Source organism: Ranitomeya variabilis, chromosome 2 (genome assembly GCF_051348905.1).
Source record: "Ranitomeya variabilis isolate aRanVar5 chromosome 2, aRanVar5.hap1, whole genome shotgun sequence".
In the NCBI taxonomy this organism is placed as follows: domain Eukaryota; kingdom Metazoa; phylum Chordata; class Amphibia; order Anura; family Dendrobatidae; genus Ranitomeya; species Ranitomeya variabilis.
The window spans coordinates 206,304,086-206,326,279 of NC_135233.1; the positions used below are offsets into that span (position 1 = coordinate 206,304,086).

Genomic DNA, 22,194 nt, shown 5'->3' on the forward strand with positions numbered 1-22,194 from the left:
TGAACAACAACAATACATGCAGCCACGAGACTCAAACAAAGTATTTGAGCATGCTTAAGACACTCGGTTAGCACACTAGAACGCTAGGATAACACCTTATCCAAGCACTCTAGCTCATCACTAATCTCAGCCTTTTCTTTGTCCTCTATAATTATCTTGTTATTATCATCTTTTAAGTGGCCGATACCATCCGTTTTTTTCTTTTTGGCATTGATGAATTTATATAAAAAAAGGGATTTAATTTAATGTTGCTGGTCATTTGTTTCTCTGTAGATATCTTAGGCTGTAGATACTAAGGCTGGTTTCACATTTGCGTTGGGCAGAGCTGAGGAGGGCTGCGTAGTTCCTTTGTTAAGCCCCGCCCACTGCTGCACCTCTTCCATGCAGCTCCGCCAACGTCGGCATGCGTCCTGCGTACCGATCTTTAACATTGGGTACGCAGGCCATGCGAATGTATGCGGATGCCTCAGCATGCATCGTTTTGACGCCACGCTGACCGCAACAAAATGCAACATGTTGCATTCGACGCAGTTCAGCACAGCATCAAAACAACGCATGCAGAGGCATCTGCATACATTCGCATGGCCTGCGTACCCAATGTTAAAGATCAGTACGCAGTAAGCCTGCCGACGTAGGCGGAGCTGAATGGAATAGGTGTGGCAGTGGGCGGGGCTTAACGGAGGAACTATGCAGCCCTCCGCAGCTCTGCCCAACGCAAATGTGAAACCAGCCTAACTTGATTTAGTTTTTACATTTCTTATTTAGCTCCTTATACCTATGAAATGCTATTCTGTATTCTCGGCCTTCAGGATTCTGAATGCCCTTTGTTTTTGTCTTATAAAACTTTGTACTGCCTTATTTAACCATAATGTTTTTTTTCTATACCTGCCAACAGGGCAAATACATGTGCTGTTTTTGCAATGGTGCAGGAAGGAAGGTGTAGAACCCAAATTAAGAGTTACTTCTAGTAGAATATTAAAATGGCAAAAAATTACAATAGTCCCGTGCTTCCAAATTGGAGATAGAAAAGTGCAGGTGTGGACTGTACAGTATATGGTCAAAATATCATCACTGAAGAGGCCACCCGAGGAAAGTGACCACCTCATCCTGTAAATGGAGCCCCTCTTATTAATAGTTATATCAGAGAATTCACTTTAGACATTTAGAAGAACATACCCCGCTGTGCATATTATTCTTGTGTTCCATTATTTCTATGACCTTTACATATTATGTGCGGCATTTACATATTATACAAAAAGTCCGTTCAGTCATTGTCGTCACCTCTGCATTATTTCTAATTTCATGAGAAGGCAGTGTGAAAGGAGATGGAAAGAAGAAAAATATTATTTCTTGTCATTATATGATTTGTATCCTGCATTTTTCACCAGTTTTCCCCCTCTGCAGGCGCTCTCTCTAATTTTCAGTCGTCTCTGAGCTAGTGGGTTGAGAATAGCTGCTGTGTATGTTCAGGAATGACAGCAGCTTTGAAAGACACAAGAAGGATTTTAGCTGTTTTTCTAAGTGAATGATTAGAAGCGTAAGGGGAGGAAAAAGGGTGGCTCCTAAATGGAGAAAGAATCATATTTCTCTGACAATATATTACAATGTATGTATTTCTGATTTTTTTTTATATATCAAAGTGAACAATTAAATGTCAAACAATAAAAATATTATACCTTTAGATTACAGATTCAATCTCCGAGAATACGAAGCTCTTACTGGCTATTGATAACAGTAAACTGGCTGCAAATGACTTCAAGGAGAAGTAAGTATAAGAAATGGACGGCATATCTGAGCGCTCGTACCGGCAATCAGCGCTGGTTTTATTGAAAATGAGACCATATAAACAAGCAAAAAAGCTGTTAATAGCCACCAAAATGCCAACATACTACCATATAGTACCAAGACGATAGAGCCTTATACAGCACACGTAATATCATTCAAATAATATGCAACATCCAAATAATAGAGCCATAATGACCCCACAAAATATTACCATATAGCTCCTGAGAAATACTAAAATTCAACTTCCATACTTCCATCATCCACAAAGACATACTGCATGTTGGATGGCTTTAGATTGCTCCTGAGAATCTTGTCCTCAGAAGTTCCCATAGACAATGAGGGCCCTAGGCAATTGCCTAGTTGTGCACACCCTAACCTCATCCCTAGAGGCAATACACAATAAGATGGGTCACAGACACAAGCGGCGTCCTATGGTCCAACCAGTTTTCTCTGAGAATTTGTAAAGCAGACTCTCCTACATTTAATGAGATCCATATACAGTGTATATAGAGAGAAAGAGAGAGAGTACTGTGCAAAAGTTTTAGGCAGGTGTTGAAAAAATGCTCCAAAGTAGGAAGGCTTTAAAAAAATAGAAGTGTTAATATTTTATTTTTATCAACAAAATGAATGAACAAAAAGAAATCTAAATTAAATCAATATTTGCTATGATCGCCCTTTGTCTTCCAAACATCATACATTCTTCTAGGTACTTGCACAAAGTTTTTAAAGGAAATCAGCAAAGAGGTTGTTCCAAACATCTTGGAGAACTGACCACAGATCTTCTGTAGAGGTCACATGTGCGGATCCTTCGGTCTCCTCCTGTGATACCAGACAGACTGGATGATGGGAGATCAGAGCTCTGCCGGGGCCGGATCATCACTTCCACATCCTCAATGTCAAGAAATACAGGACAATACTTATTCATCATGCAATGACATCAAGGAGGCATCTGATTGGCTCCAAATGTATTCTGCAGCCGGACAACGACCCCAAACATCTAGCCGATGTCATTAAGAACGATCTTCAACGTAGTCCCGGAAGTGATGATCCGACCCCCGCAGAGCCCTGATCTCACATCATTCAGTTTGTCTGGGATCACAGGAAGAGACAGAAGGATTTATACAGAAGATCTGGGGTCAGTTCTCCAAGATGTTTGGTACAAACTCCTGCCAAGCTCCTCCATAAATTGTGCAAAAGTGCAGATAAGAAATGATGTTGTTTGAAGGCAAAGGGTGGTCATCAAATATTGATATGACTTAGATTTCTCTTTTGTTCATTGACATTATTTACTTTATTTTGTTAATTGATCACAATGATCTATTAAGACTCTGTACACACAATGCGTTTTTGCTGCATTTTCTCAGACCAGATTTGTCACAAAACCTGAAGGCTTTCCTGATGCCGGCAAAGTGAATGAGAATCCTGGAGTCTCTTATTTGTGACCTCCCGGTTTATATCTGCAGCCTGTGTATTCTTTCAGCATTTTTGCTGAAGATTTCACCCAAATTAATAAGTGAGGAAAAACTCTGTATCAAAAATGCAGCAAAAACGCGAGATGTAGAAATGGTGCAGACTCCGTCTCCAGCAGAATATTTTATTAGCTCAGAAACACTGGGAATAAGCTTTTTTTAATAACTGTATCAAAAGTAAATGAACCCCATACCAAGCTATAATGTAAGCTGGCCTGCTTTGTTAAGGGAAATTCACTTTAATCCTCGCCAGGTATGCCTTGAAGTGGTGATAATCTGCCCAGCTATGCATTGCACCTTCACAATGAATACACACATTGTGCTTTTATTAGGTGGGGCACGGAATTGGCCTTACGTCACTCTGTGGAACGGGACATGAACTCACTGCGGAAAACAAAGGAAGAGCATGTGGTTATAAATGACAGCCTGAGAGCGGACGTAGAGAGCCTGCAGAGCGAGCTGCGGACCGTACAGAGCGACCACAAGCAGGTACCATTAACTAGCTAACCGGAGGAGGAACTGTTAACGAGCAACCATTGATTTCATTTTCATTTCATAAATCAATTGAACACATGAAAAGAAGAAACCGTGTAATATATATTATCAGAGAAATCTGCTTCTTTCTCCTCCCATTTCTGAGATAGGTGACAGTTGGTGCTTATGAGATTCTATGATGAGGGGAGGTGCCTGCAGCTAGCTCCTCCCCTCTCTGTACGACAGTTGGTGCTTATGAGATTCTATGATAAGGGGAGGTGCCTGCAGCTAGCTCCTCCCCTCTCCTTACGACAGTTGGTGCTTATGAGATTCTATGAGGGGAGGTGCCTGCAGCTAGCTCGTCCCCTCTCCGTACAACAGTTGGTGCTTATGAGATTCTATGAGGGGAGGTGCCTGCAGCTAGCTCCTCCCCTCTCCGTATGACAGTTGGTGCTTATGAGATTCTATGATGAGGGGAGGTGCCTGCAGCTAGCTCCTCCCCTCTCCGTACAACAGTTGGTGCTTGAGATTCTATGAGGGGAGGTGCCTGCAGCTAGCTCCTCCCCTCTCTGTTCAACAGTTGGTGCTTATGAGATTCTATGATGAGGGGAGGTGCCTGCAGCTAGCTTCTCCCCTCTCCATATGACAGTTGGTGCTTATGAGATTCTATGATGAGGGGAGGTGCCTGCAGCTAGCTCGTCCCCTCTCCGTACGACAGTTGGTGCTTATGAGATTCTATGATGAGGGGAGGTGCCTGCAGCTAGCTCCTCCCCTCTCTGTACGACAGTTGGTGCGTATGAGATTCTATGATGAGGGAAGGTGCCTGCAGCTAGCTCCTCCCCTCTCTGTACGACAGTTGGTGCTTATGAGATTCTGTGATGAGGGGGGAGCCTGCAGCTAGCTCCTCCCCTCTCCTTACGACAGTTGGTGCTTATGAGATTCTATGATGAGGGGAGGTGCCTGCAGCTAGCTCCTCCCCTCTCCGTATGACAGTTGGTGCTTATGAGATTCTATGATGAGGGGAGGTGCCTGCAGCTAGCTCGTCCCCTCTCCGTACGACAGTTGGTGCTTATGAGATTCTATGATGAGGGGAGGTGCCTACAGCTAGCTCCTCCCCTGTCCATATGACAGTTGGTGCTTATGAGATTCTATGATGAGGGGAGGTGCCTGCAGCTAGCTCGTCCCCTCTCCGTACGACAGTTGGTGCTTATGAGATTCTATGATGAGGGGAGGTGCCTGCAGCTAGCTCCTCCCCTCTCTGTACGACAGTTGGTGCGTATGAGATTCTATGATGAGGGAAGGTGCCTGCAGCTAGCTCCTCCTCTCTCTGTACAGTTGGTGCTTATGAGATTCTGTGATGAGGGGGGAGCCTGCAGCTAGCTCCTCCCCTCTCCTTACGACAGTTGGTGCTTATGAGATTCTATGATGAGGGGAGGTGCCTGCAGCTAGCTCCTCCCCTCTCCGTATGACAGTTGGTGCTTATGAGATTCTATGATGAGGGGAGGTGCCTGCAGCTAGCTCCTCCCCTCTCCGTACAACAGTTGGTGCTTGAGATTCTATGAGGGGAGGTGCCTGCAGCTAGCTCCTCCCCTCTCCGTACAACAGTTGGTGCTTATGAGATTCTATGATGAGGGGAGGTGCCTGCAGCTAGCTCCTCCCCTCTCCGTACGACAGTTGGTGCTTATGAGATTCTATGATGAGGGGAGGTGCCTGCAGCTAGCTCCTCCCCTCTCCGTATGACAGTTGGTGCTTATGAGATTCTATGATGAGGGGAGGCGCCTGCAGCTAGCTCCTCCCCTCTCCGTACGACAGTTGGTGCTTATGAGATTCTATGATGAGGGGAGCGCGCCTGCAGCTAGCTCCTCCCCTCTCCGTACAACAGTTGGTGCTTATGAGATTCTATGATGAGGGGAGGTGCCTGCAGCTAGCTCCTCCCCTCTCCGTATGACAGTTGGTGCTTATGAGATTCTATGATGAGGGGAGGTGCCTGCAGCTAGCTCCTCCCCTCTCCATACACGGTGTTCCAAATTATTATGCACATAGAGTTTAGGAGTGATAAGGTTAGAATTTTTTTGTTTGTCATTTAAACTCATTGATGGTGATGTGTGTCAGGGCTCTTTATATCACTGAAAGCAATTGCAGATACCTGTGCAAATTAGTTTGGCAGGTGTGTCCAAATAAAGGCAAGACTACTTAAGAAGGCTGTTCCACATTATTAAGCAGCCTACATTTTTTGCCAAAATGGGAAAGAAAAAGGATGTGTCGGCTGCTGAGAAGCAACAAATTGTGGAGTATTTAGGTCAAGGCATGACTACAATCAACATTTCCAAGACACTTCATCGTGATCATCGCACAATCAAGAAGTATGTAGCTGATTCCCAGCACACACGTGTGCGTGCTGATAAGGAAAAATTGAGGATTCTTTCCAACAGGCAATTGCGTAAGGTTAAAAGAGCAGCTGCAAAAATGCCTTGTCATAGCAGCAGACAAGTTTTTGAAGCTGCTGGTGTCTCCAACGTCCCCAGAACAACAAGATGCAGGGTCCTTCAGAGGTGCGTAAGCCATCCTGTCGACCACCTCTATCCACTGCACACAAGCGGAAACGGCTCCAGTGGGCCAAACGATACATGAAGACTGAGTTCCAAACTGTTTTGTTCACCGATGAGTGCCGTGCAACGCTCGATGGTCCAGATGGATGGAGTGGAGGATGGCTGGTTGATGGACACCCCATGAAAACACGGCTAAGGCGCCAACAAGAAGGAGGTGGAGTAACGTTTTGGGCTGGAATCATGGGCAGAGAGACTGTCGGCCCCTTTATGATCCCTGAAGGGGTAAAGATGAACTCCATAATCTATGTGGAGTTTCTAAAACAACACCTCCTGCCATGGTTCAAGAGGAAGAACCGTGCTTTCCGCAGCAAGATCATTTTCATGCATGATAATGCACCGTCTCATGCTGCAAAAAACACATCTGCATCTCTGGCTGCTATGGGCATAAAAGAGGACAAACTTATGGTGTGGCCACCATCTTCCCCTGGCCTCAACCCCATTGAGAACCTCTGGAGCATCATCAAAAGGAGTGTCTATGATGGCGGGAGGCAGTTCACATCTATGCAACAGCTCTGGGAGGGTATTCTGTCCACATGCAAAACAATTGAAGCAGAAACCATCCAAAAACTGACAAATTCAATGGACGAGAGAGTTAAGAAGCTTCTTTCGAACAAGGGGTCCTATGTGCAAATGTACCATCACCTAGAATAAAGTTTTCACTTGAAAACTGTTTGATTTCATTTTGTAACAAGCTGATAATGCTTATAACTTCACAACTGATCATTTTTTTGTTCAAAATAAAAAAAAAAGGTTGAAAACTCTGCTGTGCATAATAATTTGGAACATGCATTTTGAGTGTTTATTTTTTTTTTAAAGATACTGTTTTCATAGGCAGTTTGTTCCAAAACATTGCAATTATACTAGAATAGTAGATGACTGGAAAATAACAATGACTGCAATTCAGATAGGTAATTTAGAGAAAATATGAGGAAATATTATTTGCATAATAATTTGGAACACAGTGTATGACAGTTGGTGCTTATGAGATTCTATGATGAGGGGTGGTGCTTGCAGCTAGCTCCTCCCTTCTCCATAGAATGCTATAAGCACCAACTGTCATTTCCTATCTCCGATTAAATCCATGAACTGAGAACAAAAGACAAATCCAGGAAGAGAAAGAAGATTTTAATGACAAGATACATTACAAAGTTGCTTATTTTCATGCACACTATTGATTTATGAAATTACTTTTTTAATATCTTCTGGAGCAAAAAGAAAAAAAAAGTTTGAAGTGAATGCAGAACCTTGTACATCGTATTGCTCAGGCCGCATTTACTTCTCCGGACAGCTCACTGGCTCATAGAGTTTAATGGAACCATTCACACATGCGTTTTTCTTTTTTAAATCGATTTATGCGTCCGTTCCTTCAAACTCACTGCACGTCCCATTTTCATCCTTCTTTTGCGGACCAGACGCAGCCATTCTATCCTATGAGGATCCGTTAAAGACAAATGAAAAAATGGAAAACGGCCTTGTTCCGTCCGTTTTTAAGTGACCCACTCCTAAGCGTCAATGGAAATAAAAGTTACAGTCTTCCTGTTTCAGTTTTTAAAAATGGATGTAAAAAGTATGTAAAACAGGAGAAAAAAAGTCACTTTCTGAAGGATATAAAAATGGAAATGGGCCTATGAATTTAGACAAGTGCCGATCCTGTGATTCATTTCTTAATATGTGCGTTTTTCTGATACAGTGTTCATCCGAGGAATGGGAAAGAATAAAAGAAGGGTAGATGTACAACCATAATGCATGATCAAGTCCACTCCAAAAAAGCTAATCTTCATCTCTTAATCCCAATTGTCGATCCACTGAGCTAAATATTCAGAAAAGAACATACCAGTCCGGCAAATGTCCTGATCTTTATGCTCTATTACTTGCCATTCCCTCTTTTTTGAGTTGGCTACTCGTTTTCATTACTCTGCCAGCACTATAGTTGCAGGAACATCCCTTCCTTCACAACCCAGCATGCATTATTCCTTCCATTGTCCCATGTTTCTGCCTGATTTGAACTGAAAGCCAACCTCTCTATTTTGCCTGTTTGTAGTTTAACAGGACAGCAAGAGCAGAGAAATACAGACCTACCCCCATTTCCTAGTGATGGATTGCACTTTACAACAGGCAGTATGCAGCAAGTTAGATAGAAGGGAGATATCTACTGGCCAGCACAGTACCCGACTGTCATTTTATACCTTCTGGACCATACTCATAATTAAAAAACTAAGAAGGCTCTGTCATTACAGAAGAGGCCATACATGGGAAGAGACCTGTCAATCAAGCTGAGCCAGACAGGGAAGAGGGAAGCCACCCAGCAGACATTTCTCCCCCTGGCCGGCTGGGTTGTGTTTCATCTGTTTTATCTGAATGCTATAGTGTTTCAGAGAAAACCGTCTTTCTATAAAGTTGCAGCCATGATGCCAATGGTTTTGCCAGCCTGAAATGGTAGACAAGTTGCCTTTATCTCTACAGCTATACAGTCCATTTGGACCTCTGTATCAGTAAAATGGCTACATTATAAGACAGCAATTTATTAGCGCACTGGACATATATATAACATGACTTTGGGGAAGATTTCTAGAAGGGATGAATTGGCTTATGTTGCATATGACCTGACATACATTGTGTCCCGCAGGATCTTGCTGCTCTCAAGGACAAACTCGAAAGAGGAAAAGTTGAAGTTGCTGTCGATGCAGTTCAGGGACCCGATCTCACGTCCATCTTGTCTGAAATTCGTGCGCAGTATGAGGCTATAATAAAGAAAAATAAGGAGGAAGCAGATGCTCTGTTCCAGACCCAGGTAGGGTTTATACACATATGGGGTTAGAATGGACGGCAGCCCCCAGTGCAGCTTGTGAATGGCCGCCATGGCCGTGTGTCTAGTACAATACGTCACTGTGCTGTTCCTGTGGAATGTAAATCTGTCATTTGTTTTGCAGTATGAAGCGGTAAACCTACAAATCGCAAAAGACGATGAAGACATTAGGAGAGCACAAGATGAAGTACGAGAGAAGCGGACCGTGTTACAGGGACTGCAGCTGGAACTAGAGACCGCCGGAAGTCAGGTGATCATCAGGGGTATATATATATATAGTAGCAGAGCCTGGTAGGAAAGGCTTACGTCCTAGCCCTGCCCAGCTGTTGACTGGTACCAGGGACTGTGCTCACTAGAGGTGTCAGTCTGATAGATGTTGAGCAGTCAACTGTGCTGCTGGTGAGTGGCCAGACAAAATGAGTGCTGTAGCTGAGCGAGAGTTGCACTGGGGTCTCTCTCTGAGTGGAGACTAAATGGGTCAGCTAGGAAAGCTGAGCAGTCTGTGTGCTGGTGCTGAAGAGTAACATATGAAAGCTGCAGCCTGGTCTGTGTGAACTATTAATGGAGATAAACTCTACTGCATGGCGTTAGATTCTGTGGGTGCTCGGCCTTAAGGTGATACGTCGATTGGTAGCACTTATTCTTTGTGTAAAGTTTTCTGCAGGACAAAGGACTGTAATCTGATCGGGTGAGCCCGTACTGACATATATGTATACCTGCCGAATGAACTGTGCATTTGCTGTTATACCTTTGTGCCCAGAAAAGGCTGTTTTGGTGTTGAATCGCATTGCCTTTGTGATTGCTTTCTAAAGCCTACCTGAGAACATGGATCCCTACTATATACAGGTGCTTCTCACAAAATTAGAATATCATCAAAAATGTAATTTATTTCAGTTCTTCAATACAAAAAGCAGGATTACTACATTCAAATAGGAGGCAACAGAGTTCAAGTCCACTTTCTCTGTCAAGAGACAATTTGCATATTTTTGTTTCTTTCTCACCTATTTGCACATTGCCATTGTGCTCTTAGAGTGATTTTAACAGTATGCTCACTTCTAGTAGATTTATGTAACCATGGATTGATGCAAATTATCTCTCCAGAGGGGAAAAGGACTAGAACTATAGTGCCACCTATTGGAAGTAGCAATCCTAAAAGTCAATATCGACCCTTTAACGAGCCTTGCCACATGACTTCACAGGCTGCACGCCACGCCGCATTGATGCAGTAAATGATGCAAAAGGAGCCCCAACAAAGTATTGAGTGCATTTACCGAACATACATTTCAGTAGGCCAACATTTCAGATTTTAAAATCATTTTTTCAAGCTGGTGTTATAAAGTATTCTAATTTACTGAGATAATGACTTTTGGGTTTTCATTGGCTGTAAGCCATAATCGTCAACATTAAAAGAAATAAAGACTTGAAATAGATCACTCTGTTTGTAATGACTCTATATAATATACTAGATGGTGCCCCGATTCTAACACATCGGGTATTCTAGAATATGTATGTATGAGGTTAAATTCCGCGCCAATATCGCTGATTAGTCACACCTGGCTGGCCGATCAGCGAAGCGCGGTTCAAATCTGGCTCCAATTCGCGACCGGACTGCGCCAGTCGCTGATTGGTCACGGCCGGCCGGGCATGACCAATGACCGAAGCGGTGTTTAAATACCGCGCCAATATCGCTTATTGGTCACAGCCGGCCATGAGCTACCAGTCACTGAAGTGGTGTTTAAATCCCACGCCAATATCGCTGATTGGTTGCGGCCGGCCGGGCACGACCAATGACCGAAGCTGTGTTAAAATACTGTGCCAATATCGCTGATTGATGGCGGTCGGCCATGCGAGACCAATCACTGAAGCGGTGTTTAAATCCCGTGCCAATATCACTGATTGGTCGCGGCCGGCCGGGCACGACCAATCAGCGATGCGTGGTTTAAATCCTGCGTCAATTCGCGGATGGACTGTGTCTGTCGCTGATTGGTCGCAGGATGTCGGGGGTCCGGGGCACTGGATGTCGAGGGTTCAGGGTGCAGGATATAGTACAGCCACGTAGTATATAACACAGCCACGTAGTATATAACACAGCCACGTAGTATGTAGTATATAGCACAGCCACATAGTATATAGCACAGCCACGTAAGATATAGCACAGCCACGTAGTATATAGCACAGCCATGTAGTATATAGCACAGCCCACGTACTATATAACACAGACAGCCACATAGTATATAGCAGAGCCACGTAGTATATAGCACAGCCACGTAGTATATAGCAGCCATAGTATGTAGCAGCCACATAGTATATAGCAGCCACATAGTATATAGCAGCCACATAGTATATAGCACAGCCACGTGGTATATAGCAGCCACATAGTATATAGCAGCCACATAGTATGTAGCAGCCACATAGTATGTAGCAGCCACATATTATAGAAGCCACATAGTATATAGCACAGCCACGTGGTATATAGCAGCCACGTAGTATATAACACAACCCACACAGTGTATAACACTGCCCACATAATATATATCAGTCACGCAGTATATAACATAGCCCACGTAGTATACAGCAGTGTGGGCACCATATCTCTGTTAAAAAAAAGAATTAAAATAAAAAATCGTTATATACTCACCCTCCGGCGTTCACCAAAGTTGTCCCGATGTGTGCGAGGTTGCCGCCAGCTTCCGTTCCCAGTGATGCATTGCAAAATTACCCAGATGACTTAGCGGTCTTGCGAGACCGCTAAGTCATCTGGGTAATTTCGCAATGCATCTCTGGGAACGGAAGCTGGCGGCAGCCTCGCCGCTCGTGCGCATCAGTGGACGGCGGAGGGTGAGAATAGCACCATTATTTATTTTTTCATTATTTTTAACATTATGTCTTTTTACTATTGATGCTGCATAGGCAGCATCAATAGTAAAAAGTTTGTCACACAGTGTTAATAGCAGCGTTAACAGACTGCGTTACACCGCATTATGCCGCGGTGTAATGCAGTCGGTTTAACGGACTGCTAAAACACTATGTGGGTGGCGGGCGCTGACTGGGGAGGGGGGGGGGGGAGTATGGAGGGGCACTGACTGCAGGGGAGTAGGAAGCGGCCATTTTGCGGCCGGACTGTGCCCGTCGCTGACCAATCAGCGACTTGGGATTTCCGTGACAGACAGACAAACAGACGGAAGTGCCCCTTAGATGATTATATATATATATATAGATGAGATTCACTTTTTGTATTGAAGAACTGAAATAAATTAACTTTTTGATGATATTCTAATTTTGTGAGATGCACCTGTACATATATCTTCACAAATCAGAGGGTAGTACAAAGTAACACATTATTCCATGACACACAAGAGCTTATAATTAGAGATGAGTGAACTTGTTCTGGAAATGTTCACCAATCTGAAATTCGGCATGAATGTTGCACATTCAATTTCATGTTTGAATTCCTGAGATTGTTTCCCAAAATTTGGCAAAAGTCGGCCAAAATTCAGTAAATGACCAAGTTCACTAAGGGCTCTTTCAGATGTCAATGTTTCCGGTAGCAGCACGGGCCACAAAACATCCCGCACGTGTGCACACTGATGACATCCCTGTGTCATCAGTGTGACACGTACTGGCACCTGGGAATCAGCGGTACTGGTCACGCTGTTCCCCAATGGCATGGGACTATCTTGAGAGTTGTATTCAACTGTTAACAGCAAGAATAGGTCACGGCTGATGGGAGTATTCATCAGCCACCTCCTGCACTTTAAATAAATAAATAAATACATGATGACATGAAGTTCCCCTGTATTTTTTATAAACAGCCAGGCAAAACTGACAGATCCAGGCTGCAACCCTCAGATGTCAGCTTCAGCAAGGCAGGTTATCAATAGAGTAGGTCCCCAAGCCGTATTTTTTTATTATTTAAACATATAATTTAAAAAACCTGGCGTGGGGTCCCCCCCATTTTGACAACCAGCCAAGCTAAAGCAGACAGCTGGAAGCTGGAATTTTCAGGCTGTTAAGGGGCCATGGATATTGGCTCCCCCAGCCTAAAAATAGTAGCTCGCAACCGACCCAGAAATGATTCTGGCGCTTTGCCCAGCTCTTCCCATTTGCCCTGTGGCAGTGGTAAGTGGGGTTCATATTTGTGGGGTTGATGTCACCTTTGTATTATCTGGTAACATCAAGCCCACGGCTTAGTAATGGACCGGCATCTATATTGTAAAGTTCTGCAGACTGGAGAGCAGGAGCAGAGAGACAAAGATCTGCTTCCCGTAATCTTACTGTCTTTTCTTGAGATGGATTACTCTTGACAACAGGCAGTAAACATCAGGTTAAATAGTAGGGAGATGAACTGTGAGGAGACATCATGCACAAATAAAACCAGATATTACATAGTAACACTGTTATTCCACGATTCACAAGAGCTTACAATCATTCCAAAATATCACCACCTGACTATACAGAAATGAGTGTGCTACCAGCCAGCTTGTCAGCAGAGGCTTTTGCGGGACATTTCTCATCCTATGCTATTCATTGCTTGACTGCCCTGGAATGGTTTCCAGTATGCATTGTACCTAATATTGTCCAATGACTTGCCTACCTACACAAAATCTGCATGATCTTGCTGCCCTCATACTTCATAAGTTAAATTGCCTTTTGGTGCACATTCCACAGTGTAATGTGTCCAAGACCTGTCATGATTTTGGAGCTCATTCTAATTACCAATCCCGTCTTTTTGACGGGTAAGTTGTTCTTCTACATCAGTATTCTGCACTAAAGGTTCAGGAACATCCCTTCCCTCACATCCCACCATGAATTGCTTCTACCATTTTCTTATGTCCTGCCTGTTCTGAACTGAAGGCCCACTTCTCTGCTATACTTGTATGCAGTTCTGCAGACAGGAGAGCAGGAGCAAAGAGACAGAAACTTTTTTTCCTGTAAATTCTGTGTCTCTGCTTGACATGGATTAACTTGACAACAGGCAGTGGACAGCAGGTTAGACAGAAGGGAGACTGAGTCCGATACGGTGAAGTGAATCTTGAGAGGTCAGAGATTGATGCACAAAATTACAGCACTTTTTAGTGACCTCAAAAATTCTGATCATTTCCATCAATTTATATGGGATTATTCTACAAACGATGAGTTTACACTTTACTATTTTTGCTGCTGTTTTCTCTTTCTATAATATCCAATCGAGGCTAAGATGACTACATTTTATTGCAGGTGAATGCGCTAAAGCGAGACCTTGATGAAACCGAACTGCGGTATAAAAAAGAACTGGAAAGACTTCAGGGCAGTATAAGAGGAGTGGAGCAGGAGCTGTCTGACTTGTTAAAGACCATACAAAACAATAAACTGGAATATGAGGCACTGTTGAAGATTAAGGAGACTCTGGAAGCCGAAATCGCGGAATACAGACGATTGCTGGATGGAGAGTGAGTGTCCGGTGGAGGTGTTGGATTGTGTTTTTTTACCAGATGAATGAAGCCAGTGATTTATGATGACATTCTGAGAATGTCACAGGCCCGTGTAATATGTAGCCCCCTCTCTGTACACAATGGCCCCACATTCCTGACCTGTCCTTGGTGTGTGGGAGCTCTACGTTGACATTCTTATGAGTGTTCTTTCTTGTGTGTATAGTCACAGCTCAGATTATTAATAATAGCGGAATATTTGCATCCACACTACATTCCTATCTAACGAGAGGTGTAATCTCCTGACCAGGACCCATGCCCTGGTCCTACTGACTGATGAATGATCAGGAGAACCCAAGAAAGACTTCAGCATCTAGAGGTCCCCAGACTGAGACCTCCAGTAATCACCTGTAATCTTTGGATGAACTAAGGGCCCAATTCTCCTAAAGGGCAAATTAACTCCTTCGCTGCAGCCCATTTTCGGTTTTTGCTCCCCTTCTTCCCAGAGCCATAACTTTTTTTTATTTTTCAGTCAATATGGCCATGTGAGGGCTTGTTTTTTGCAGGACGAGTTGTACGTTTGAAGAAAAGACTTTTTGCATGCTTCAATAGTCTTCATGGGAGACTAGAAGCTGCAGTACTTTCGATCAACTCTGCTACACACAGGTGATGATCAGATCGCCTGTATGTAGCAGAAATGCTCACATGCTATAAGCACCTGCTATGACAACCATAGAGGTCTACTGACGACCTCTGGTTTTCATATCGACCCATCGGCGACCCGCGATCATGTGACAGGGTCACCGATGGGCGGGATTAGTGATGCGCTTCCAGTAAGCGCGAGTTAAATGCCGCTGTCAGAAATTGACAGCGGCATTTAACTAAGCCAACAGCCGTGGGTGGATCAAAATTCCACCTGCGGCTGTTGTGGGCACATGGCAGTTGTATAGATCAGCCATCATGTGCCTGGAAAGGTGCAGGCTCAGCGCCAGAGACAGCACCAAACAGGGGGAGTCCGACATCAGCGTACTATTACGCCTGATGTCAGAATGGGGTTTAAGAGTAACCGTCGTTTTAATTTTTAATTCATAAATCAATAGAGAACATGAAAATAAGAAACTTTGTAATATATCTTATCATAGAAATCTGCTTCTTTCTCTTCCCGGACCAATCTTTCACTTTGAATTGAAGGGTAAAATCCGTGTTCACTGCAGCCAGCTTTTCCCATGACTGAGATAGGAGATGACAGTTGGTGCTTTTAATATTCTATGGAGGAGCTAGACATTCTACATCAGTGTCAGTTACTGTTCTCCATAAAACTTTACAAGCAATAATTTCTCATCTCCTCTCAGTCATGGGAAAATCTGGCAGCACTGAAGACGGATTTTAACCTTCCATTCAAAAGTGAAAGATCGGTCCGGAAAGAGAAAGAAGCGGATTTCTCTGATAAGATATATTATAAAGTTTCTTATTTTCATGTGCTCTACTGATTTATGAAATTAAAAAAAATGATGGTTACTCTTAATTATTACACAGTTCCCATTAATGTGAATGGTTTGACCCTGTTACTCATACACTGTAAATTTATTTGGATATGAGATTCCCATTTTGTTCTTTATCAGAAAATGTTGGGTTGTCCACTTTTTGGGCCAACTTTTTTTTTTACTTAAAGGAATCTTATGTCAAAAAACACTATTAAGCTGCAAATATGGGGTTATGACAAAATGAACTTTGCCCCCCTTGGCATGTTCCAGCTTTCATTGTTGCTCAACAGGTATGAAGACTGGTGGCTGTTTGGTCTACTTTGTCCTAAAAGTTGCTTATTTTCTTTTCAGTGAGAAAATCATCACACCCGAGCCAAGACGTAAGTAACGTATATATATGAGACGGTATTAGGCTATGTATAAGGTGGCAATCAGTCTTGACAAACTCTTTTTAAAGATTTATTCTCCTCCAAAAAAAAAAAAATATTCCCTTGTTTTTTGCCATGCAAGCCAATGTTTTTATTGATACAATTTTGGAGTATGTGCAGGAACCAAAAAAAAATGACAATTCTAGTGGTTTGATCTTTTTTTATGCTTTATGACATTTACCGCACAGGTTAAATAATTTTATATATTTTATTCACATCTTTATTTTTTAAAAGGTTTTTTTTTTAATTTATATGTTCTTTTTATTTAGTTTTGTATATTTTAAAAAACTTTTTCAGTTTTTTCATTCTGTGCCTTTATGAGCCTTAAACCTGTGATCATCTGATTGCTTGTTACATACAGTGGCATGTAAAAGTTAAGGCACCCCTGGTCAAGGCATAATCCTGTTTGGGTTATGGCTTGTTCACTATCATTGTTAGGAAAGGTAAGGTGATGCAAATTTCCCACTTTTATAAAAATCCAGCCTCCTCTAGCCTTGTGCCAAAAAAACAGCAGCCTTGGGTTCTTCTAAGCAGCTACCTAGCACTCTGAAAATGAAAATGGTGGCGACCCACAAAGCGAGAGAAGGCTATAAGAAGATAGCAAATCATTCTCAAGTTGCCTTTCCTCAGTTTGAAATTAAAATATTAAATGGAAGCTACCAGCAATAGTGGAGGTCAAGATAAGGTCTGGAAGACCAAGCAAAATTTCAGTGAGAGCTGCACATAGGATTGACAGCGAGGCAAATCAGAACCAACGCTTGACTGCAAAAGACCTTCAGAGGGATTTATCAGACTCTAGAGTTGTGGTACATTGTTCTACTGTTCAGAGACACCTGCACAAATATGGCCTTCATGGAAGAGTCATCAGAAGAAAACCTCTCCTGTGCCCTCACCATAATAGTCAGTGTCTGAAGTATGCAAAAGAACATCTAAAGAAGCCTGATACATTTTGGAAACAAGTCCTGTGGACTGATGAGGTTTAAATAGAACACTAATGGCCACAATGATCAAAGGTATGTGTGGAAAAAAGGAGAACAGAATTTCAGGAAAAGAACAATTCACCAATCATTAAGCATGGGGGTTGATCAATCGTGCTTTGAGGTTGTGTTGCAGCCAATGGCACGAGGGACATTTCATGGGTGGAGGGAAGAATGTATTCAATGAAATTTAAACAAATTGTTGATGCAAACATAACACCATCTGTAAAAAAGCTGAAGTTGAAAAAGGATGGCTTCTACAAATGGATAATGATTCTAAACACACATCAAAATCCACAATAGAAGACCTCAAAAGGCGCAATCTGAAGGTTTTACAATGGCCCTCACAGTCCCCTGATCTGAACATCATTGAAAATCTGTGTTTATACATCAAAATAGCAGAGGAAGCAAAACAACCCAGGAATCTCACAGGACTGGAGCAATTCTCCAAGGAAGAACGGATGAAATTCCCTCAAACAAAAATTGAAAGACTCTTGTCTGGCTACAAAAAGCATTTACAAGCTGTGATACTTTAAAACGCGGGTGCTACTAGGTACATGCTGGGGGCCCAAACATTTGCATCGGTCCATTTTCCTTTTTGCAATTTTTAAAATATAGAAGATGAAAAAAAAAATTATTTCCTAAAATGCAAAGGAAATGTGTAATCTTTAACTTTAGGCCTTTTAGAGATCATTTCATCTTTAACTGGCTTAACTCTTCACAATAACAGTAATTTTGACAAGGGGTGCCCAAACTTTTACCTGCCACTGTATACTACCATACCAATGCAGCTAAAATCACAATCTCCTTTGAAGCCCAATTTGGAAGTTTCACAGAAGTATCAACCCATCGGCACCTTGTAATTGCCTCGTTGAGGGGCCTGAAATGGCACCCTTTTGATTTCACCTTAAATGCTGCTCTTAGTTATTGCCAGCAGCTTATAACAGGACAATAGCAGCAACCAGAGCTTAGCTCTGATTGCTGCTGTTACAGGCAATGTTGGGTGTATAACACAGCCGGCATCTGCTGGTTATAGCTCTATACACCCGCTCTAGCCGTGTGCCGTACATATTCGGTAGATGTCAGGAAGGCATCCAATGCTTTTTGTTCTCTGGGAGAAAAGCCACTACCAGAACTTTCACAACCTAATTTCTCTGCTCTTAGCAGTGAAAACATATGAACACTCATTCGTGCCGAACGATTATGTGAATTGGGGAGTCCGAGAAAGCGTTGAGCAGATAGCTATATCCCAGCATTATTGTATAGCCGCTCTGGCGATTAGCATGCACCTTCTCTAACCGCTAGGGAGAACCCTAATTTGTGACCCAATGTATGGCTGATTTCACAAGACCAGAAGCGTCCTGGCAACATGGCTGACATTTTCCAATTAAGATGTTTTCTACACCTCCATTACCCTCTGCATAGTTGCCAACTATTGGGGAATTCCTATGGTTTAACCAAAATATCCACTTTTGGGCAGGCTTTACATAAACCTCATCACCTTTCATCCTGAAAGTCCTAGACAGTTGGCCAAAATGCTGATATCATTGATCCATTTCCCTGAAAACACTTGATATCCATTGAGTCATTGATCAAATTCTTGTGTGAGCTTGTTCTTCTCTTTACAGAACCAGATATCAGAACCAAAAAGATTGTAAAAACGGTCACACAGACTCTTGTGGATGGAAAGATTGTGGGTGAATCCAGCGAGGTGGAAGAATACGAGCATGCCGATAAAAACATGAAACGAATGTGATCTCCAGCTGCTTGGTCTACGCAAAAGTCATCATTATACCATCATCATCGTCATCAATGCCATGGTTTATTTTCTTCTGATGCCAACTAACCATCCTCTAGATCTCCTCGAGATCTATAGGTTATTTTCCGCAGGCTTGTTACATGCAGTGACACAATACGATGCTCGTTACCTGCAAGGTTCTTTTTGTGCATTTTTATCAGTACTTGTTACTCGTTGCCTGCAAGGTTCTTTTTGTGCATTTTTATCAGTACTTGTTACCCGTTACCTGCAAGGTTCTTTTTGTGCATTTTTACTAGTACCTTACCATCAATGCTTTCTATGGGTTGGGTGGAATAACTTTTGCATTTCGACATGTGACTCACCATATCTCTAAAATTATTTTGGACCAATTTCTTTTTTATGGAAATGTGATGCAATCTAAAGTTCTGACAAATCCTCTGTAACTGCTGCAAATAACACACAGATCCGACACATGTAATGTGAATTCTGCACGCCCATGTGAAAGTGTAAAGAATGTGATAACGGGTCTGAGTGCCCAAACTAGAAGTAAAGCGTCTGGGAAGTGGAGTATATTAACATAATTTTAGGTGCCTTTTTAAATGTTGATATTTGCAGGACCCCAGGGTATGTGGGAATATATCATGTAAGAATCTTGCTTGGGCGATAATTGAAACTAAATGAATTTAAAAAATGATTTTTTTTCTGCCTGTACAACTGTATTAGACTAATAAGAATCAAAAAAATATCTAATAAATTGTTTCTGCTGTTTATCAATAACGGTGTGGTGTCCTGCAGATGTGGACTCATGTTTAGTTTGGGAAAACGTTCACTTATTGCAGAAATGTCTGCAGCTGGTCAATCCATTTCATACATTTGGATGGGGTTGTTTCCGGGAGCAGGTGCGTGGATTTATGGATGTAGCATTTAGATGATTGTGACAAACGTGTATGAATATGAATGTAGTCCACTCTTAGACTACTGGAGCACTGGTGTTTTTTGCTCCCATATTGTTGGGATTCAGAAGATTACTTCTTCCAGGGATGCCTAAAATGGCTGCCTTCTCCTGACGGACATCCCCTTATCAACCTCCCCTGTTCTCTCCTCCCACTAACTCTGTCCTGTGTTGTGAATTCCGTTCTGGAGCTCCCTCCTGTGGTTGCTGATGGTATTTTTGTGAGTTCGGCCCTTGGGCTCCCTCTGTAGCAGCTGCCTCCACTGATCGCTTTGCCTGGGTTTGTTATTTAAACCTGCTCTGGGCTTTAGTTCATGCCAGCTGTCAATGTCTTAGGTTGGATTTGGTTCTCTCCTTGGATTTCTCATATGGCCTGTCCTTGTCAGCAAAAGATAAGTTTTTGCTAGTTCTTGTTTGTCCATTTGCTGTGGACTCTATTGCTTTGCAAATATGTCTTTTTTTGTCCAGCTTGTCACTATGTCATGTTCAGGCTAGCAGGAAGTTCTGGGGAAGCAGATTTGCCCCTCCACACCGTGAGTCGGTGTGGAGCTCATTTTTGTAAACTCTGCGTGGATTTTTGTAGTTTTTAATACTGACCGCACAGTATCCTTTTCTCTCTGTCTATCAAGTTTAGTAGTGGCCTCCTTTGCTGAAAACTGATTTCATTTCTGTGTATGTCATTTCCCTCTCCACTCACAGTCAATATTTGTGGGGGGCTATCTTTCCTTTTGGGGTTTTCTCTGAGGCAAGATAGCTTTCTATTTCCTTCTTTAGGGGTAGTTAATTCTTAGGCTGTGAAGAGATGTCTAGGGAGAGTCAGGAACATCCCACGGCTATTACTAGTGTTGTTGTTAGGATTAGGGACTGCGGTCAGTAGAGATACCACCTCCTCAGAGCTCGTCCCATGTTGCGTTTTAGCCACCAGGTCATATCAGTGTGGCCTCTTAACCACCAGGTCATAACAGTCCTGCCCATACTTACAAATCCCAATCACCTCCCCTAATACTTTCCCCCCTTCCTGCACCTAAACCCCCTTTCCACTCTATTCCCCTTCCTGCACCTAAACCCCCCTTCCACTCTATTCCCATCTCAAACCCTGTCATGACGGCCTCCCTTCTATGGCAGGGCCCAGTTCGGCCTTACTAGCCTGATTGTCATGACGGCCTCCCTTCTATGGCAGGGCCCAGTTCGGCCTTACTAGACTGATTGTCATGACGGCCTCCCTTCTATGGCAGGGCCCAGTTCGGCCTTACTAGACTGATTTTCTTAGATGAGTGGAAACTGTTGTGAATTTGCTTTTTGCTCCCTCTAGTGGTTACTAGTTTTTTGACTCTGGTTTTTCTGTCATTCCTTTTATCCGCACCTGGGTCGTTAGTTAGGGGTGTTGCTATATAAGCTCCCTGGACCTTCAGTTCAATGCCTGGCAACGTAGTTATCAGAGCTAGTCTGCTGTGCTCTTGTCTACTGATCCTGGTTCCAGTTATATCAGCTAAGTCTGCCTTTTGCTTTTTGCTATTTGTTTTGGTTTTGTATTTTTGTCCAGCTTGTTCCAAATCTATATCCTGACCTTTGCTGGAAGCTCTAGGGGGCTGGTGTTCTCCCCCCGGACCGTTAGACGGTTCGGGGGTTCTTGAATTTCCAGTGTGGATTTTGATAGGGTTTTTGTTGACCATATAAGTTACCTTTCTTTATTCTGCTATCAGTAAGCGGGCCTCTCTGTGCTAAACCTGATTCATTTCTGTGTTTGTCATTTCCTCTTACCTCACCGTCATTATTTGTGGGGGGCTTCTATCCAGCTTTGGGGTCCCCTTCTCTGGAGGCAAGAAAGGTCTTTGTTTTCCTCTACTAGGGGTAGCTAGATTCTCCGGCTGGCGCGTGTCATCTAGAATCAACGTAGGAATGATCCCCGGCTACTTCTAGTGTTGGCGTTAGGAGTAGATATATGGTCAACCCAGTTACCACTGCCCTATGAGCTGGATTTTTGTATTCTGCAGACTTCCACGTTCCTCTGAGACCCTCGCCATTGGGGTCATAACAGTTTGC

The 22,194-nt window shown here is 43.0% G+C and overlaps 1 protein-coding gene across 3 annotated transcripts in view; it reads left to right on the forward strand.

The window, feature by feature from the left end:
* Positions 1 to 19,976, forward strand: part of LOC143804912 (keratin, type I cytoskeletal 18-like) — a 36,803-nt gene extending 16,827 nt beyond the window's left edge. For all 3 annotated transcript variants that reach the window (XM_077283497.1, XM_077283496.1, XM_077283498.1), the window contains exons 3-9: positions 1,683 to 1,765; positions 3,587 to 3,743; positions 8,964 to 9,128; positions 9,268 to 9,393; positions 14,361 to 14,572; positions 16,387 to 16,415; positions 19,069 to 19,976. In XM_077283497.1, the coding sequence (XP_077139612.1) occupies positions 1,683 to 1,765; positions 3,587 to 3,743; positions 8,964 to 9,128; positions 9,268 to 9,393; positions 14,361 to 14,572; positions 16,387 to 16,415; positions 19,069 to 19,196 (900 nt within the window). In that variant the 3' untranslated portion in view covers positions 19,197 to 19,976. The remainder of the gene's footprint in view (positions 1 to 1,682; positions 1,766 to 3,586; positions 3,744 to 8,963; positions 9,129 to 9,267; positions 9,394 to 14,360; positions 14,573 to 16,386; positions 16,416 to 19,068) is intronic.
* Positions 19,977 to 22,194: the final 2,218 nt, after the last annotated feature.